At 39.4% G+C, this 19,079-nt stretch overlaps 1 protein-coding gene across 4 annotated transcripts in view; it reads left to right on the top strand.

Moving 5' to 3' along the window:
• SLC4A10 (solute carrier family 4 member 10) overlaps positions 1-19,079 on the top strand; it is a 247,848-nt gene that overhangs the window by 181,051 nt on the left and 47,718 nt on the right. For 3 of the 4 annotated variants that reach the window (XM_030580419.1, XM_030580416.1, XM_030580420.1), the window contains exons 7-11: positions 2,029-2,120; positions 9,883-10,040; positions 12,522-12,609; positions 13,777-13,923; positions 16,527-16,627. In XM_030580419.1, the coding sequence (XP_030436279.1) occupies positions 2,029-2,120; positions 9,883-10,040; positions 12,522-12,609; positions 13,777-13,923; positions 16,527-16,627 (586 nt within the window). The remainder of the gene's footprint in view (positions 1-2,028; positions 2,121-9,882; positions 10,041-12,521; positions 12,610-13,776; positions 13,924-16,526; positions 16,628-19,079) is intronic. The other variant, XM_030580417.1, reaches the window with a different exon arrangement.

The following is a 19,079-nucleotide window of genomic DNA, read 5'->3' as shown; positions in this document are numbered from 1 at the left end:
GGTGGCAATTCGGCTGCAGGTCCTTCCCTCCGAGAGGGACCGAGGGACCCACCGCCAAATTGCTGCCCAAGAGCCCGAAGTGCCTCCCCTTCCCCTTGGCTGTCCCAAGCATCTGCTTGCTCAGCTGGTGCCTGGAACTGGCCCTATCTCTAGTTCCCCACAGGACTTGATCCTGCAAGTTGCTTAACTTTTTCTGATGGCAGCTGAGCATATTTAGGGGCAGATTTAGGCACCTAAAGATTCAGTGGGGATTTTCAAAAGTGCCTAAAAAAGGTTAGCTGCTTAGCTCTGGAGTACCTAAATATGTGCAACTGTACGCACCTAAATACCTTTGAAAAACTGGTAGAACCTTGCAGGTTTGGGCCCTTTGTTTCTTGAGATGCTCCTGATTTTTATTTCAGTGTCTCACCATTACTAGACATCTTATTTGCTGCTAGGCTTTCAGCTGTCAGGCCTTCTTTTATGCACCCATTAGATACCCAGAGTTTTCTTTCTGTGGCTAGGTTCCCCAATTTTCTCCCTTTCTGACATGCCACTTCCCACCCAATCAGTTCAACATTTTTCACCCAAGGTATTTATGTGTGTCTGTTCCCTCCCCTCCAACTCCTTTAAATGTTACAGATTGATTTGAGATAGGATTTACTCTAATTCTCACAATCAAACCAAAGGAATGAAATGAACTGTTCTTTCCCTTCCCATTCCCTCCCTTCTCTTCCAGAGGGAGCTGAGTGTCCCCATTAATTAAAATATATTTTAAATATATGGATGGATATTTTTCTCCCTTACATGCCCTTCTTCAGTTACCTAATACTTCCTTTGCACCTTCAGTGGCAAAATCCGACTATTTTACTGCAGTGCTGTTATTCACACTTAGTCAGGCTTCCCCTACAAGAATATTAGTTTCCTGTAGGCTTATTGCTTGTTTGTTTGTTTGTTTTGGAGACCTGTAAAATAACTTTTAAGTAATAATGTTTGTCCCTCTTCTTAAATGGCTAAAAATATTCGACTCAGTTGAAATTAATAGATAACTGACTATAACTAGAAAAGCAAAGGACGATATTCAAATGAGAAGATGGAAAATGCTGCAAGTCACACCAGGCTGAGAACTGCACATCAGTACTCATTGTGCTGGTCTACATGAGACTGTAAGAGCCATATTTCCACAAGACTATTGTGCTATACGCACACTAGTCTAAGGTCTTAATCCTGTAAACATATACTCCCATGTATAACTTCATCCATGAGCAATCCCATTGGCTTCACTAGCACTACTAATGTGAATAAACTCATGCATGTGTTTGTTTGCATGATTATGGCTTATGTTTGAACACTTCCTCCTGTCTTGAGCAATTCTAATTTTAATAAATATTTTGTGTTTCTTCCTCCCTGGATTTTAATGGAAATTTCTTCATTTAAAAGTTTTGTTTTCCATTTCAATATCTTAGTTAACAATTTATACTTTTTTTTGAACAACTTAAATGTCAATACATTTATTTTTCATAACAGTACTTTATTCTAGCTTTGATTGTCATGCTAGTTAATGCCCATTTACACACATGAGGAAATTTATGTACATGGGGAGTCCCCTTTGATTCACTACTCACATGGGCAAGTTTTTAGCACTGAGACATAAAGTTGGCAGTTCCTCACATTGCTTAGGAAATTACCTTGGTAGATGTGGGACTGTTTTGTAATAAGGATTTTTTTAATGGAGTAACAATTCTGAACAGAACTTATACACTGTGAATGACACAAAAATCTGTCCTCACAATATTCAACAGTAGGTTTAAATTTTTCTAAAATGGATGCTCTCATCTCTAGCTGCAGCTATTGAATGTTATGTCTGTTGAGAATTTGTCTGTTGTTCTAAATAAGTCTTTAATTTCACTTCCATGCTTACATTCTCATACACATGCAGAATGAAACATATGTGATACTCTAATTTAATTCTAACACTTGTTTCATAGAATGCTTCTGTAGTAATGTAAATAATTGTTAGTATTCTGTAATAACAGTATTTTTTTTTAGCAGGTCAGATTGTTTCCCCACAGTCTGCTCCCGCCTGCATTGAAAATAAAAATGACGTGAGCAGAGAAAACAGCACTGTTGACTTTAGCAAGGTAAGCATTTATTGACTGTGAAAAGAGCCTTCTGACTGGCAAGTAGAAATTTTAAATAAAAAGAGTGGTTTGTGTTAATCAGAGAAAGCTCAAAAGATGTTTCACTTCAATATTATACATTATCACGTCAGTGCCACAAAATACATATGTTGCACCTACAATAAAGGTTTTTAAATGTTTCCAATAAAACGTTAAAATATTGCTAACAGGCAATCACATTCCATGAGCTTAGACACACTTTTCATTGCATAACACTGTAGGGAGGCAACAGATTGTAGGGAGAGATCTCAGAAATGAGTAAAGGGCTGACTAAGTAGGAAAGTAATTCAGATTGCTTATCATTCAGACTTAGCATGTGTTCTCTTGTGGGAATAATGTATATATTAAAATGTGCTTTTTGTAACCTGCTTTTGTGGATTCTATGTGTCTGAAGAATAATTTGCTTTTGGTGAACATCTATAACTTCATAACGTTGTGTTACGCCAAAATATTTCAATGCACTTTACAAAGTTGTATAGTAGTTCAGTAGTATGGTTTTTAATGACAAACTAATAATAGAAAGCAAGGAAACACAAGCTAGTCTTCAGTTTTGGTATAAAAAATGTTCCTCATTTTTGAAGAAGGTGCTGCATGCCTAAAACAAACTTTCATATTAGGTACAGGCATGAGATAGGCATGCCAGCAACAGATGACTTCAACTGGTGCTTGGGTAAATAAGGGTATGTCTACACTATGGGATTATTCTGATTTTACATAAACCGGTTTTGGAAAACAATTGTATAAAGTCGAGTGCACATGGCCACACTAAGCATATTAATTCGGTGGTGTGCGTCCATGTACCGAGGCTAGCGTCGATTTCTGGAGCGTTGCACTGTGGGTAGCTATCCCATAGTTCCCGCAGTCTCCTCCACCCATTGGAATTCTGGGTTGAGATCCCAATGCATGGTGGTGCAAAAACAGTGTCGCGGGTGATTCTGGGTAAATGTCGTCACTCAATCCTTCCTCCGTGAAAGCAACGGCAGACAATCATTTTGCACCCTTTTTCTCCTGGATTGCCCTGGCAGATGCCATAGCATAGCAACCATGGAGCCTGTTTTGCCTTTTGTCACCGTATGTGTATTGAATGCTGCTGACAGAGGTGGTACTGCAGTGCTACACAGCAGCATTCATTTGCCTTTGCAAGGTAGCACCGTCTGCCATTGTAAATTGGCGATGAGATGACGGTTATCAATCATTTTGTACTGTTTGCAATTGGAAATGGGTGATGATGGTTATCAATCATTTTGTACCATCTGCTGCTATCATGGGTGCCCCTGGCTGGCCTCGCTGAGGTCAGCCGGGGGCGCATGGACAAAAATGGAAATGATTCCCTGGGTCATTCCCTTCTTTATGTTTTATCTAAAAATAGAGTCAGTCCTGCCTAGAATATGGGGCAAGTCTACTAGAGAGCCAGAGAGCACAGCCGCTCTGGGTCAGAGCCCCAGAGATCCGGCGGAAATGATGAGCTGCATGCCATTCTAGAGGGTGCCCCTGCAACAACCTCACTCATTGCGTCCCTCCTCCCACAACCCTCCTGGGCTACCATTGCAATGTCCCCCCATATGTGTGATGATGTAATAAAGAATGCAGGAATAAGAAACACCTGACTTTTTAGCAAGATAAAATGAGGGGGAGGCAGCCTCCAGCTGCTATGATAGTCCAGGCAGGACATTAAAGTGTGGGGGAGAGAGGAGCGCAGCCTCCCGCTGTTATGATAGTCCAGGGAGTACAGAATCTTTTCTTTTGACATGAAAGGGGATGGGAGCTGATGGAGCTCAGGCTCCAGCTGCTATGATGAGAACAGTTACCAAGCATTTTGTACCGTCTGCCAGGAATGACAGGGAGTCATTCCCATTTTTATCCAGGCGCCCCTGGTTGACCTCACCAAGGCCAGCCAGGAGCACTCATGGGATGATGATGGTTTTCCACCATTTTGTACCATCTGCCATCAGGAAAGGAAGGGGAGGGGATGCTGCTGTTCAGCGCCGCAGCACCACGTCTACCCGCAGCATGCAGTAGACATATGGTGACACTGAAAAATGGCAAGAAATGATTTTTTTCACTTTTCTTTCACGGGGGGGGGGGGGAGGTAAACTGATGAGATAAACCCTGAACCACCCCGGACAATGTTTTTGACCCTTCAGGCATTGGGAGCTCAGCCAAGAATGCAAATGCTTTTTGGAGACTGCAGGGACTGTGGGATAGCTGGAGTCCTCAGTTCCCCCTCCCTCCCTCCATGAGCATCCATTTGATTCTTTGGCTTTCCGTTACTCTTGTCACGCAGCACTGTACCGAGTCCCTGCTGTGGCCTCTGTCTATCACAGCCTGGAGATTTTTTCAAATGCTTTGTCATTTCGTCTTCTGTAATGGAGCTCTGATAGAACAGATTTGTCTCCCCATACAGCGATCAAATCCAGTATCTCTCATACGGTCCGTGCTGGAGCTTTTTTTGGATTTGGGACTGCATGGCCACCCGGGCTGATCAGAGCTCCACGCTGGGCAAACAGGAAATGAAATTCAAAAGTTTGCGGGGCTTTTCCTATCTGGCCAGTGCATCCGAGTTCAGATCGCTTTCCAAAGCGGTCACAATGGTGCACTGTGGGATACCACCCATTTGCGGCCATACTAACCCTAATCCAACAAGGCAATACTGATTTCAGCGCTACTCCTCTCATCAGGGAGGAGTACAGAAATTGGTTTAAAGAGCCCTTTATATTGGTATAAAGGGCCTCGTTGTTGTGTGGACGGGTACAGGGTTAAATCAGTTTAACGCTGCTAAATTCGGTTTAAACACGTAGTGTAGACCAGGCCTAAGAGTTGAGCAAATCAGGAAAGGTTATTAGAACCAAAATTCTAAAGGGATTTATACAGTTATTGAAGAATGGCAATTTGAATCCGTTGTGGAATCTGACTGCCAGTCAGTATAATTGAGCCAGCACTAACTAGAGTTATGTGCTCACTCCATCTGGTGCCAGACAGAATCCTAGCAGCAGCAGTTTGTACCAGCTGAAGTCTGTCAGTTTTGCATGCAGGGACTAGGAGACCATTAAAAAGGGCAGTACAGTTGTCTATGTGGGAAGAAACAAAGATGTGAAAAGGACCTTTGCATACGAAGAGAGAGAGATGGGGCAGCACTCTGGCTGTATTTCTACACTGGTTATAAGCAGATTTAACTACAGCAGAGACATGTAATTCAAATTGGAGGCCAGTACTAACCCTTTAAATACATAAATATATGTATCAGTAAACAAATGTATTCCATTCTAGAGTACAACATTTTTATTCAATGTTGGTTTTAAAAGTGTTAATTGGTGCAAACTAATATTCATATTTTTTTGGTGAATGTTCTGTGTATTGAAATGTAACATCTATTGAAAATGGTAACAATAAAAATAGATTTGTCTAATTAAAAATTTAAAAGAACAGCAATGAGACCAATAGCAACCTGGAGAACACTACACCACTTCATGTAATGCTTTTCTCACAGTTCTCCACAGCCATTTTGAAATTTGAAGGCCAGAACCTCCTGAACTCATAGTTGTGGGTCTTTAACTCCACATCTTTCAAAATCAGACTCTGTTTTCTAGATATGTTTTCATGCTGCAGGAAAATGGAGACAGCAGATTTTGAAACTTCATTCACCAGTTTTACACTGGTGTGATATCACTGACTTCACCGGAACTATTCTGGATTCTCACTGGCGTGAGCAGTGGTACTGGAACAAGAGGTGCTGGGGGTGCTGCCACACCCTCTGGCTTGAAGTAGTAATAACAAACACCATGGTTTCCACCATCAGCATGCCCACTATAAAAATTGTTCCTGCACCCCTGAGTGTAAGAGGAGAACAAGTTCCCATCTTTCTAGCTAACCTTAAGAACCCTCAATAAGTTAAACACCAGTAGTTGTTTCAGGAAGTAGTAAAAGAGACAGCTTTTGTTTACATGAATAAAATGGCTTCATGGAATTTTAACTAGAAGATTTTTTGCTAGCTGTCTTTTATATAGTTTAGTTTATCCTCTTAAGCCTGTATATGTAGGGATACAATCTCCCATGATAAGTGCCAGTATAGTAATTTCTGACAGCAGTAATTGGATAACATGCTTAGACAGAGGGGAAAGTAATGTTATGCAGAGCACACAAAGGGCTTGTCTGCATGGTGTGGCAAAGTGCACTAGAGGGGTGTGATTTCTAAAGTGCACTGGAATGCTGCATGCAGACTGCCCTCTAAAAGGTTCCTACTTCACAATAATGTAGTCTCATTTCAAAGAGGACTATATTAATGCAAACGTAGGTACTTTTAGAGTGTGCCCACAAGGTCTATATGGAGCATGATGCATTAGCGTGCTCGGCAAATTGCACCCCTCTAGTGCACTTTGCTAGCGCCATGTAGACAATATTTTTCAAGTACTCCTCCTGAGTATTGTAATTTCTTATTCTAATTTGTTCCACATATTCATTTCATTTTATCTTCTACAAAAAGCACCTTTGACACATCACTTACACTCTGCCCACTAATCCGGCTTCCCAAGGGATGCTTCTAACATTCCAAACTTCTGAGCCATTTGCCTCCTCAATCTCGATACCAATCCATATACAGCACAAAGACTGAATTGGTGGTATTGGTAGAGTATATCTTCCTGTTGATGGATAAAGATCGGAAGCCAGATTCAACACTGCAATCTGCCCTTTGAATGCTGCTCAAATGCATCAGACCTCTGGCTTAGAGATGGTTGACTTTAAGGGGTTTATCCTGGCCCCCATCCTAGCCCCTGGTGTCAGAGTGCGCTACGAATGACTGAAGCTCACTGCACTTTTTTTCTTCTCTGCTTCTGATTTACACTACAGGATGGGCTGTTCCCCAGGGAAGTGTTAAAGAGACTACACCTTTGCCCCCCTCACTTACAACTTACCTGTTCTCAGCACAGAAAAAGAGCATTTTTTAATCAAAGCCAGAGACCATACTGATACTGTAAGATCTTTCAAAATACATGTGATGCCATTGATCATGAGATATGATTGATTCAGCTTTGAACTATAACAGGATTGGGTGGGATTCAGTTCTCATATTCCTTCATTGCTGAGCATTCCCAGAAGATGATGTTGAATAGTTGCTCTTCATCTCCACGGGCAGTCTCATGTGGAGTTCTGTAGAGTTCCATCTTCTCTCCCCTTCTGTCCAGTGCGTGTGGAGCTGTTAGGAGAGTTAATGAGGAGGAATGGGCTGTGGTGCCTTCATATACTGATGAATCCCAGTTTTATTTCTAACCTAATCCAGCCAGTCCTATTAAATAACTTTTCCAGTGTCTCACTGAGATTGGGGCATGAATGAAGGCTAGTTGGCTGAAGCTCTTTCTCGACAAAAGTGAGGTGAGACTGGTAGGTTGGAGGAAGCAACTGGAAGGTATAGTGTAGGTCCTCTCTCCCCTCAATGGTGGGTGTGTGCTATCTGTGAGACTTCACAGTCTAGAGGTATTCTTGGAACCCCAGCTCTTCAATGATAATATAGCAGCAGTTTATAGGAAATCCTTTTTTCATTTTCATTTGGCCAGGAGAGTATGACCTTCTTCTTTCACATGTGAAACTTGCCACCATCAATGATGCCTTTCTCACCTCAGATGCATGCTATATGGGACAACACCTAAGATCCAGTCACAAACCAAAGTTAATGAGGAAAGCAGCAGTCCACCTGCTCTGTGGAGTTTCTTATCCTGAGCACATGACACTAATGCTGCATGATCTGTCCCGGCTGCCTAGCTGTCTCTTGATTAAGTTTAAGGTGTTGATTTTAACCTATAAAGCCATTGGGATCTGCATACTTGAGTGAGTGCCTCTCTTCTCATGTAATATTACCAAACTGCAGGCAATAGAGGAGCTCCAACTGGAATCGCCTCAGTATAAACTGTTTACCATGAAGGGCTTCCAGTCTTAGATCTTTTGGTCTGAAATAGCCTAAATATGGCACACTGAAGGGCTCCTCTACTACTCAGATTTTGGGGTACAATAAGGGATTATTGTTTGGGATTTTGGTTTCATCTCTAGTTAGTTATTTTCTGGTTTTGGGGGTGAGGAGCAGCTGCTGTTTCAGTTTTCTGTGATTTGTAATTTTAATTCATGGCAAAAGCCCCTAGAGACCATGCTAGGCAATGTATTTTTAAAAAAAAAAAATCAAAAAGAGAGAGAATTCTTTTCTCAAGCATCTACTGAAACTCTGGTGGCTTAGTCCTCTGAAAAATTATTCAGACCTTTCAGTTTACTAGTCCTTAGTCCTTCATGTTGGTTTGTCAGTTGTCTAACACACTGAAGTATCATTCGTGTTATCATAAAGAATGTGTATGCTAGGTTGGGGTAACATTAGAAACATCGCTTTTGAGGTTTGGGGAAATAATATAATTTTAAAAATATATTTCATAACACAGGCAACTCCGTTATGTCTAAATTCTGAGTAAGTGCCAAAGCCATTTGCAAAGAAAACAGTTTTCTAAATATTACTGAAGACTATTTACACTAGTACTGACAGATGGCTGTAAGATAGACATTAAAATGGTCCACTTTAACAGTTTATATTGGATTTGGTCACTGTTGTTGTGTTTAGATTAGTAAAAGGAAAGCAAATGACAAAACCATACTCTGAAATTCTTAGGCAAGACTAGTGCATTGTGAAGTCAATTATACATGTTTTATATTGTATTGCTATCATTATTACATAATGACATGTAGAATGGTATTGTGGAAGTAATACATAAATATATGAGTCTGAATATCAGGCAAATAATTATAGACGCTATAGAAATAATGGTGTAATCAAGATATATTAAAACTCATTTAGATTGTCAGTTTGATATATACCCAGCACATTTCAAACCTAAAATAAAAAGTTGAATGTTTGTATATATTTAAGATGGGTCTGACTCTTACCAAAAGCTTGTTCCGTTTGGGCCTTAAGGAACCTTTATATAAGGGATAATCAACCTGTGATGCCATTCAGTAATGGCATGGCTTCTCCATCTCTTCAACATTGAGTACCACTGCTCTGTAGCTTCAAACTTATTACCTCACTTCACTTTTTCAAATACCCTCTCTAGACAGTTCTGTTCATAGCTTATTTTCTCATGCTCAGGAGGTTGGAAAACATCTTCCTCCAAGCCTGACAGCAATAGTGCTTTGTGATTTTTGGCTGATTGACACCTTCCTTCTATGACTGTTTCCTATCTCCCATCTTGTTGGGACTCTAGCATGGCAACCTCATCCACTGAATCCAAGTTTCCTACACACTGCACCTGCTGATAAAGCCAAGGCTTTGCCCTCTTATAACTACTGTTAATTAGCATAATAAAGAAGATAGAAGAAAACAAGGTGGTGTATTTCCTGTTAATATTTGCTTTGGCCCTGTAAGTAAAATATTTAGGATACATTAAAAGTTGTTTGTGCAGCAGGATTATATATATTCCCTTTGCATAGCTGGGCAAATGCTAAAGACTGATATTTATTCATATTACCAAGAAGCATTCGTTAATTTCTCTTTTTAAACTTATTCAAGAGAAGAGAACACTGCAAGCAGACTGGTTAAAAGAACTCAGGCAGCTGGTGGTATGTTAAGTGGTGACCGAGTGAAGATACTGTGTGTCAATGAAATAGAGAGAAATTGTTGTGTACTTTAGTTTTTCAGACAATATACCAAGCCCTTTCCTTTGAACTTTTCTGCTGTTATTCTTTTAATTATTAGGTTGACCTACACTTTATGAAAAAGATACCTCCTGGAGCTGAAGCGTCAAATATTTTAGTTGGTGAACTAGAGTTTTTGGATCGTGCCGTAGTTGCTTTTGTTAGATTGTCCCCTGCAGTATTGCTTTCAGGACTAGCTGAAGTTCCAATTCCAACACGGTAAGTAGAGATTGTGCAAAAAATATAGACGGTAGTTTATTCCATTTCACATTTTTCTAAATTGCATCACTTGTGGATGTGGATGGGAATCATCCTTCAGCCCTATTTTTTTATCCAGTTACGAATTGAATTATTACCTTATAAGAGGGGCAGGCACCTTTCCTTTCTTCCTTAGGTTAATTATTGGACCTGAGGCCTGTGTGCCCTTCTTAGAAGTAGAAGCAGAAGTGCACTGTTTCTGAAACCATGATGAACAGATTAGCATATTTGAATTACAAACATTTCAGATGAATTGCTAAGAAACTGAAGACGTAAACAGCAAAGAGGTTGATCAGGTTACCTGAGAGCTGTAAATTGTTTGCATAATCCTGCATAACTTTTCCTGGAGGGAGGAATGACAAAGGAAATAAATACACTGGTATAAAAGATAGAGCCCATTCCAATTCTTTATTAAGATAGCATTGTTCAAGAGCAATAGGCATGTGGGGCAGACAGCTGAAAAAGAGAGAACTGAAAGGGGTGATTGGATTCCAGTACCCACAAATTTCACCACTGCTTCTCCCATAGTTTGTCCTCCGTGATTAGCCCCCTTCCCTTTGCTTCCTTGGATTTGACTTGTATTCTCCCTTTCAGGGGAGCATGGAAGGGGGGAGAAATTAATTCTAGCTTTTTATTTTATTGTTAAATAATTTAAAAAATGAAGTAAAAGGGGGGAGAAATTTTCCAGGAAACTACACATTGAGGATGCTACCACAATATAAACAATGATATGCTGATACAAAATGTAATTATTTGTGAAAAATTAGAACTAAGTGGGATTAATACAAATGTATGTGAAAGCATTAATAATTAATATTAATATATTAATAATTAAATATTATTAATTAGTTCCTTTTAATATGAGGGCCTAATTGTGGCCCAACTAATGTGGTGATGCAGAGCCATTGTGGGTAGCAGAATGGCCAGGGAAGGATTTGCACAGCCACCACATTGCCTTCTTGCACAATTAGGCACAAAATGGGCCGTGGAGTGGGCAGAGCCTTAACTTCACCCCACTAATTTTGCTATATAGCATAACTGCACCAATGCACTGGGCACAGAACAGAAGCAGTCTACTCCCTTATTCAAGCAGTAAGGAAACCAGGAGGGAGATTGTAACTCTTGGCGACACAGCAATGCAGTGCCCATTACTCTGAGCTGATGGCAAAATCAGGAGTGTGTTCTGGATAATTATTTGTTCAAGAACTCAGGCTAGAAGTGCTCTTTTCATTGTTCATTCTTTGCCATTTGCTCATTTTAAACAGAGCAGAAACAAAACCATGTGAGTTGGGTGACCAGTCGCACTCTGACTATTCATTATGAATTGACCACCCCATAGTAAAAAGTGTTCATATAAATACTTGGTGAATACTTATGAATAACAAGTATATTCACTGAATTCAGTTTGTGAGTGATTTGCAAGGAGATAAAAAGGCTAAATTCTTAATGGATAATTAGATCAGCTCTAATTGGGTTTATCACTTTAGTAAACATGAACTTGGAAAACAAATTTGACTGATGGTTGGCTAACTATCAGATATATATATGTGTGTGCACTTATGTGGCCATACAGGGATGATAACTCCACATACTGCATCTTCCTTATATAGCTTGACTCAAGAGCTGGTCAAAATATGGTGAGTATGTTCTGCAAAAAATGGGAAAACACTTCGCAAAATTTTTGATGAAAAATTAAAAAACATTTTTGTTTCTGAAACTGAAAATGTTTGAGGTTTGAGTTTTCCAGTTTTCTTCCCCTGACTCTTTTCTATTTTTCATTTTGCTGCTAGTAAAAAAAGTTGGGGTATTTTTTTTAATTGATTGGGAAAATTAAAGAAAACTTTCTATGAACAATTATATTTTTTAAAAATCATCGGGTTTTTTGTGAGAAAAAAGTTTAAAATTAATTTTTTTTGACAATTGCTCTATTTGACAACCCTGTGAGCTCTTGGCAGAACATCCCATAGTTCTGATACTTGAAAATAGATGTGTAGGGAATAGCATAGAGGAGAACCAGAATCCTCTTAAATAAAAGACACAGTGAGAAGACAACAATACTTATTTCCCACCCTTTGTGTGCGTGTGTCTGTCTGGGGATAGAGTATCTTCCATAATTTTACAAAAATGCTGCATGCTTCTGTCAAAAATATTTTGCCTAATTTTTAGGATATCCACAATTTAATTGCATGTTTGTGAAACTTAAGTGAGTTTGGGTTTTTAAAGCTATTCAGGCCATCCCCTTGCATAATACACATTTATGTAATGTTTTGTAATTGTATCTCCAATTTTAAATTATTGTGTAAGGATATTTAGAGAGAGACTATTTCACCCCTTCAGATATTACTTCTTCTAATCAATTTTATGAACTTTTCTGTGTTGCATGATGTCAGTTTAAGTTTTCCATTCTTGAAATATCTGTTTTTTGGCTTTTTTTATGTGCAGATTTTTGTTTATTCTTCTGGGACCACTAGGGAAGGGCCAACAGTACCATGAGATTGGAAGATCAATTGCAACACTAATGACAGATGAGGTATTTATAGATTAACTATAGTTTGTTTGTACAGATATTTCAAACTGAGGATGACCCCAAACCAAAAAGTTCACCAGATTCAGTGTCCATATGTATTCCTGAAATACTCTGCCTACCTGCCTAATTAGTGGGAACCCCCATAGTTTTAAGTCAGTCTTTGAGAAACTCTCTTTAAAGGAAACAGTTGGCAACTACACCTCTACCCCGAGATAACCCGACCCGATATAACACAAATTCAGATACAATGTGGTAAAGCAGTGCTCCGGGGTGGTTGGGGCTGTGCACTCCAGTGGATCAAAGCAAGTTTGATATAACATGGTTTCACCTATAACGTCGTAAGATTTTTTTGGCTTCTGAGGACAGCGTTATATCAGGGTAGAGGTGTACATCCTGATGTTCCCCCACAGCTAATAAATGTATAGGTCTGTGAAGTCATTTGCAGAGTTGCTGTAACATTTTAATGAAAATATTGTCTATAACTGACGTACCTGCAAGCTTCCTAACACTCCTAGGTGACTAGATAGCTGAGGTTTACTACCGTCAGGCACTTACTTTTGTCTCTGAACCCTTGTATTTTAGCATTTTCATTTTGTGATGTAAGGTTCAACACCATGACTATATTCCTGCTGCTGCAGCCAAAGACACAGACATGCTTTTTTGATCTATCTGGCTTTTTTCAATAAAGTTGCATGGATGTAACCAAAGATAGGATTTGAGCCTCCAATTGAAACATAGTTTAACCATTCTTATGATGTGCAAAGAGAATTAGAATCCAGTTTATGATCGCATGGCTGTGATGGTTAGAGGAAGTAACTTTTATTATTGAAGTAACGAGATAGGTGTTGAGATACAAAATTCTCACTCCCAGATCAGATCTGGGGAATAGGAAGATGCCATTTTTACAGAGTCACTTTTCAGTGGAACCAACGACACATTTTTTTAAACTGTAAGATACTTGGAAAATTCTGCAGTCTTGAAGGGTGCTTTCCACACTGGATATCTTAGTAGAAACTGCAGCTGGCTCAAAACTGTGATTCATTTTAAAACGGGGGAAATAAATAAGTTATGTACCATGGAGGAGAAGTGGATATCATGAAGGATTTTACCCTCTTGTTGACATGTAAAATGAGAATCTCTTGTATTTCTCTTTTTTGTCTCCTTTAACAGGTATTCCATGATGTTGCTTATAAAGCTAAAGATCGTAATGACTTGGTTTCTGGAATAGATGAGTTTCTTGATCAGGTTACAGTTCTCCCTCCTGGAGAATGGGACCCAACAATTCGAATAGAGCCACCCAAAAATGTTCCCTCTCAGGTATGCACAGTGCAAAATTAGAGTTTCTAAAAATTCAGTGGACTAGAAATGTTGTAAGATAAAGTCTTTTATTAATCTACTATGACAATACATGTAGGCACCTGAAGTATGAACTTCCATGCATTGCTTTGCTGTTTAACTTACTCAAACTGACCCTTGACTGGCAGGAACAATTCTCTTCGGTGCTGAGACTTTTGTTCATACTTAGTTTAGTTCCGGGCCTCTCCTGAGCAGAGACAAATAGTTGTATGAAATAAAACAAAACAAGTGCATTGATTTTGACTTTGTGTTACTTAGATACTAGAGTGACAGGTGCATTAGAAGTATCTGAGAGAGAAACTGCTCTCCAATAGATCACATACTCATTTAATTATTTTGTGGGTGTAAAATGTCTGTTGTTCATTTCTAAGCTGATCTAGTGATTTTTAAAAAAATCTAATGGTCTTTTGTTGATGTAATCCTCTCTGGGCAAATTATTCTTTTTTCTGTGTGCTGCTTATTCTATAGGAAAGCAGCTAAAAGAGCCCTAATATCAATAATAGTATATCAATAACAGAAAACAAAATGCTGTACACACTCCTGCCCCGGGGATAGGATGAAAGAAAAATATGTGACAGATGTTAGTTACGTTGCTTAATGCACTACTGGAAGGTGCAGAGATACTATGGTGAAGAGCACTGTACAAGAACCCATATACAATAGTTTAGACTAGAATAGTAGGTGTAAATCATGGTTTTGGATAAAACAATCACTTTATTACTTTACTTCAAAGAACATTGGTTGCCTAGTTTTCAAAGGGCAGGACTGTAAAAGCAATGATACAGTTTTACTCCTACTATGGTCCTTGTTGCACTTCAAATAAGAGATCAGTAAAGTAAGTAAACTCACTTTAAGATTGAAGCAAAGGAGAGAAATTGGTACAAGATCTCTATTGTACATAGAAATGTTTAATAAAAGAGAATGTTGTGAAGCCATCATTACTCTGCAGAGACAAGATCTTTTAAATGTGTTTATTTTTTTTTAAACTGTGACCTCAGCCTCCTTAGAAACACGTTATTCTCACCAGGATAGGTGTAAGCAAGTCCAGGAATAAAGGAATATTTTTGTTCAAACTAGATTGCGTTCCTAAACTTACTTAATTGTTACTGCATGTTCAACAAATGATTAAATGGCTTTTAAAATGCTATCTGCTTTTTTGCTGTTCGATTATAACTGTACTGCATTTTAAATTGTTTGGCACCTCAAGCATCTTGGCAAGGGAATGCTTGTCACATAGATATTATTTTGTTTATTGTTATATTCAAGATATGGGTCTGTTTTTGCTGAGTTGCTAGTTTTAAGTGGAAATATAATGACCTAGAAAGAGAGAATAGATACAAAACACCCTGGTCTGTTGTTGATTTAAAATTTTTTTTTGGCACAATTTCCTTGGACCCAATTTTGTTTATATATATTTTTTACAACAAAGGAACCCTTTATGGTATTTTCATATATATGATTCTTCTACACCTTATGGGTGCAACACCATGACAAAGTTTGGGAAACCATTGAGATTGATTTACAATTATTGCAACACGTAAGGGTTCAACTTCTAGCCACAGTGGGACAAGTCTACAGGACAGAGCCTTAAGGACAGGTAGATTCACTGCGCACTGAGCTAAGCAATTCTGGTATGGAGAAGGGGCTGAGATGAGTCATACTTGGTTCATAGGAGGTGGGTGCTTCTCTGCTAGCAGGGAGATAGAGACATAAAGTAAATAAAGTCCTCAGCCCCTTCTACACCCAAGTAACCCAATCTCTTCTGTACCTATGCCGGGGACTTACTGCAGGCCTTAGCGAAAAAGGGGAGAGAGGGAGTCAGGAATATATATGTGGGGGGTGGTCTCTATTTGTTTACATTAAAAAACAGTGGAATAGTCACAGGGGACCTGCATAGCTGTGGAGCAAGGGATTGTCCTCCAGCCCTGACTGACCCTTTTGTCCCTCTCTTGTTAATAGCAGCAGTTCCTTTGATCCCTTCCTGCTGTGGGACAGAGGTGATATCCCAACTGACTTGTTATTTGCTGCAGGTGGTGGTCAAGATGGAGCCAGGGTAAACTAGCCTATTCAATAGCCTGTATGTCTTCCTGGTGTCAATAACACCCTATCTGGGACATGGGTCCAGCTTCTAGCCCATGCCCACACCTGGACTTTGCTGTGCCTTCCTCCTGAAAAGAAACAGCTTGCCACTGGAGAGAACCGTTAGCATGGCTACCACAGAGAGCTCTGCTGGCTGAAACCATCTCACTTCTGGCTCTACCGCCATCTCTACTCCTGCGGAGAGAGGGTTGCTTTGGAAGCTTAGAAGTGGTGCTACTACATTCTACTGTTTGCAAGTTGCTTCTCTTGGAGACAGCACAGCTTCATTCAAATGACAACACCCCACAGAATGGACACACACACATATAATTCTGTAAATGCACATCCCTTTCACTTCTGCATAGAAACTGAAAAGAATACTGTACAGGAAAAATACCTGACCGTGCCACATGCTTGCTTGTGTCCTTTGCTAAAACTGAATTTTTGGGTGAAACTCAATAGAAAATGTCTTTTCTTTCTTCTAGGAGAAACGCAAGGTCCCAGGAGTGCCAAATGGAACAGCAGCTCACGGGGACCCGGTACCACTGGGAGGACACAGTGGACCAGAATTGCAGCGGACTGGAAAGTTAGTGGAAAATTTGATTAAATGTGATAATTTCTTTAAGCAATATACTTCCGAAAAGAAGTCTAATGGCCTTATTCTCTCTCAACTATACTGATATAGCATGTCACTGAGTTCACTGTAGTGGAATTATTCCTAATTTATGTATCTCTAAATGAGTGGAGAAACAGGCACTTAACTGCTAATTTGCACTATTAGTTATCTGTGAAATATATTTTCTACTCTCTTTATTTAATGTAAGATCCTTTCTCAATAATATGTGATGGTCAAGCCACTGGAAATCATGATTAATGCTGCTTGTTCTGTATAGTGTGGAAGAAATCTGCTCTCATTTGTGATGAAAACTTAGACTATTTTCTAGTTGAGCATGTTTAGAGGCAGAGTTGTGCAGCCCTGGCTTTTGTTTAAACACACTAGGCCAAAATATTCAGCTCCAGTTGACATGAATTATTGTTGTGTGTGCACGTGTCTGAGGACCTAAAGTATACACTTCAGTGGAATTCTTTTCTAATATAATATTTTTAAACACACAAGCTTTTATTGGACTCACTGGGTGCCATATTGTCAGACAGTAGAACCTCAGAGTTATGAACTGACCAGTCAATCACACGTCTCATTAGGAAATGGAAGTATGCAGTCAGGCAGCAGCAGAGATCACAAAAAAAAATAAATAAAAAGCAAATACAATACTGTCCCGTGTTAAACGTATATGAAGTCAATGTTCAGTTGTAAACTTTTGAAAGAACAACCATAATATTTGTTCAGAGTCATGAACATTTCAGAGATACGAACAACCTCCATTCTTGAGGTGTTCATAACTCTGATGTTCTACTGTATATTGTTTTGTCCTATATGTCATGCACTATATGTCCTTTTCTCTGCATTCTTTTAAGACATACTTGTGCCACCACCCCAACCTTAGGATTGGCCAGAAGATAGTCCCTCCACTCCAGTCAAACTTAGAACAGCCTCAGGACTGCTCTAAATCATACCTGGCTGTTTATAGCTCAAAGGTCCATTATGATAGGTAGGCTTGTCAAAGTGTAGTGACACATCTGCCATGTCCCTTTAACACAGCTACACCCACTACATCAGGAGCTAAGGGGAAAGGGACATCATAGAGGCACCATCATGCCAATGATACCACTCAAGAATTCCTTCTATGCAAGGGAAAGCCACAGGTTTGTTGTTAAACCAGCGTTAGCATTTTTGTACTGCCTGAATGGAGCAAAGCAGATGGATTGTATGAAAGGATCTAGCTCATAAGTTTAATATATTTATTTATTGAATGTACTTGGTGAAGTACAAACCACAAAAGAAAACACAGTCCTTATCCTGAGAAGATTATATCCTACATTCAATTCCAACAAATAGTACACTCGAGGCCAGATTTTTAAATAGCAAGGATCAAGATCATATAAGTTTTGTGCCAGGAAATAGGGCATTTGTGCAAGCAAATGTACAATATGATATCCATTTGTGTATGTTCTTGTGTAATACTATACAAAAGTGCAATGTAGGCATGGTAGTGATTGTGTTCCTAGCCTTTGTTTGCCAGAAGCTGGGAATGAGCGATAGGCAATGGATCAGCTGATGATTACCTGTTCTATTCATTTTCTTCGGGGCACCTGGCATTGGCCACTGTCAGAAGACAGGATACTGGGCTAGGTGGACCTTTGGTCTGACCCCATATGGCCATTCTTATGTTCTTATGCAAATAATAAAGTATTATGTGCATAACACTCTAGCAACTTTTAAAAATATGTGGGACTTTGTAACTTTGATGACTGTTAAAAAAGTGTGGAAATTAGTTTGTTTTAAATACACACGTCTGTCCTTAGTGGGTTAATGTGCATACACCTCACATAAAAAGTCAGGCGCAAAAAGGATGAGGTTGCAGTGATCAAGTGAGAGATGATCAAGGCATTGAAAAATGCTTTTGCAGTAGGAATGAAAGCGACTATATTTTAGAAATGTAGAGGAAAAAACAACAGGCTCTAGTGAGAAACTGGATCGTGTGGAATGACAGTGCTGTTCTCATCTGTGTTGGAGAAGAGAAGGGATACGAAGGTTTGGAAGGAAAAAGGAGAGTGTTCGCTGTGTTGAGTCTGAGATGACAGTAGCACAGACAGACACAAATGTCTGAGAGGCATTTGAAGATGCAAGACTTGAATAGGAGTGGAAGGGTTGGAAGTTGATTTGGAAGACATTGACCAAGAGATAATAATTAAAGCCAGGGGACCATTTGAATTAGCCCAAGGAGGGAGATGATAGAGAGAGAAGCAGAGAGCACTGAGAACAAAATCCTGTGGGATCAACAGTAAAGAGTGGGAAAAGAGAAGACTGAAAGCTTCATTTATATAAAAAGTCCCTTTCTGTAAAGGAAAAGACTTTAGACCAGCCCGTCAGCTGGTGTAAATCAGTATAACTGTATTCAAGTTAATGGAATTACTCA

The sequence above is a fragment of the Gopherus evgoodei genome, chromosome 11 (genome assembly GCF_007399415.2).
Source record: "Gopherus evgoodei ecotype Sinaloan lineage chromosome 11, rGopEvg1_v1.p, whole genome shotgun sequence".
Classification (NCBI taxonomy): domain Eukaryota; kingdom Metazoa; phylum Chordata; order Testudines; family Testudinidae; genus Gopherus; species Gopherus evgoodei.
This window is presented reverse-complemented; position numbering and strand designations above follow the sequence as displayed.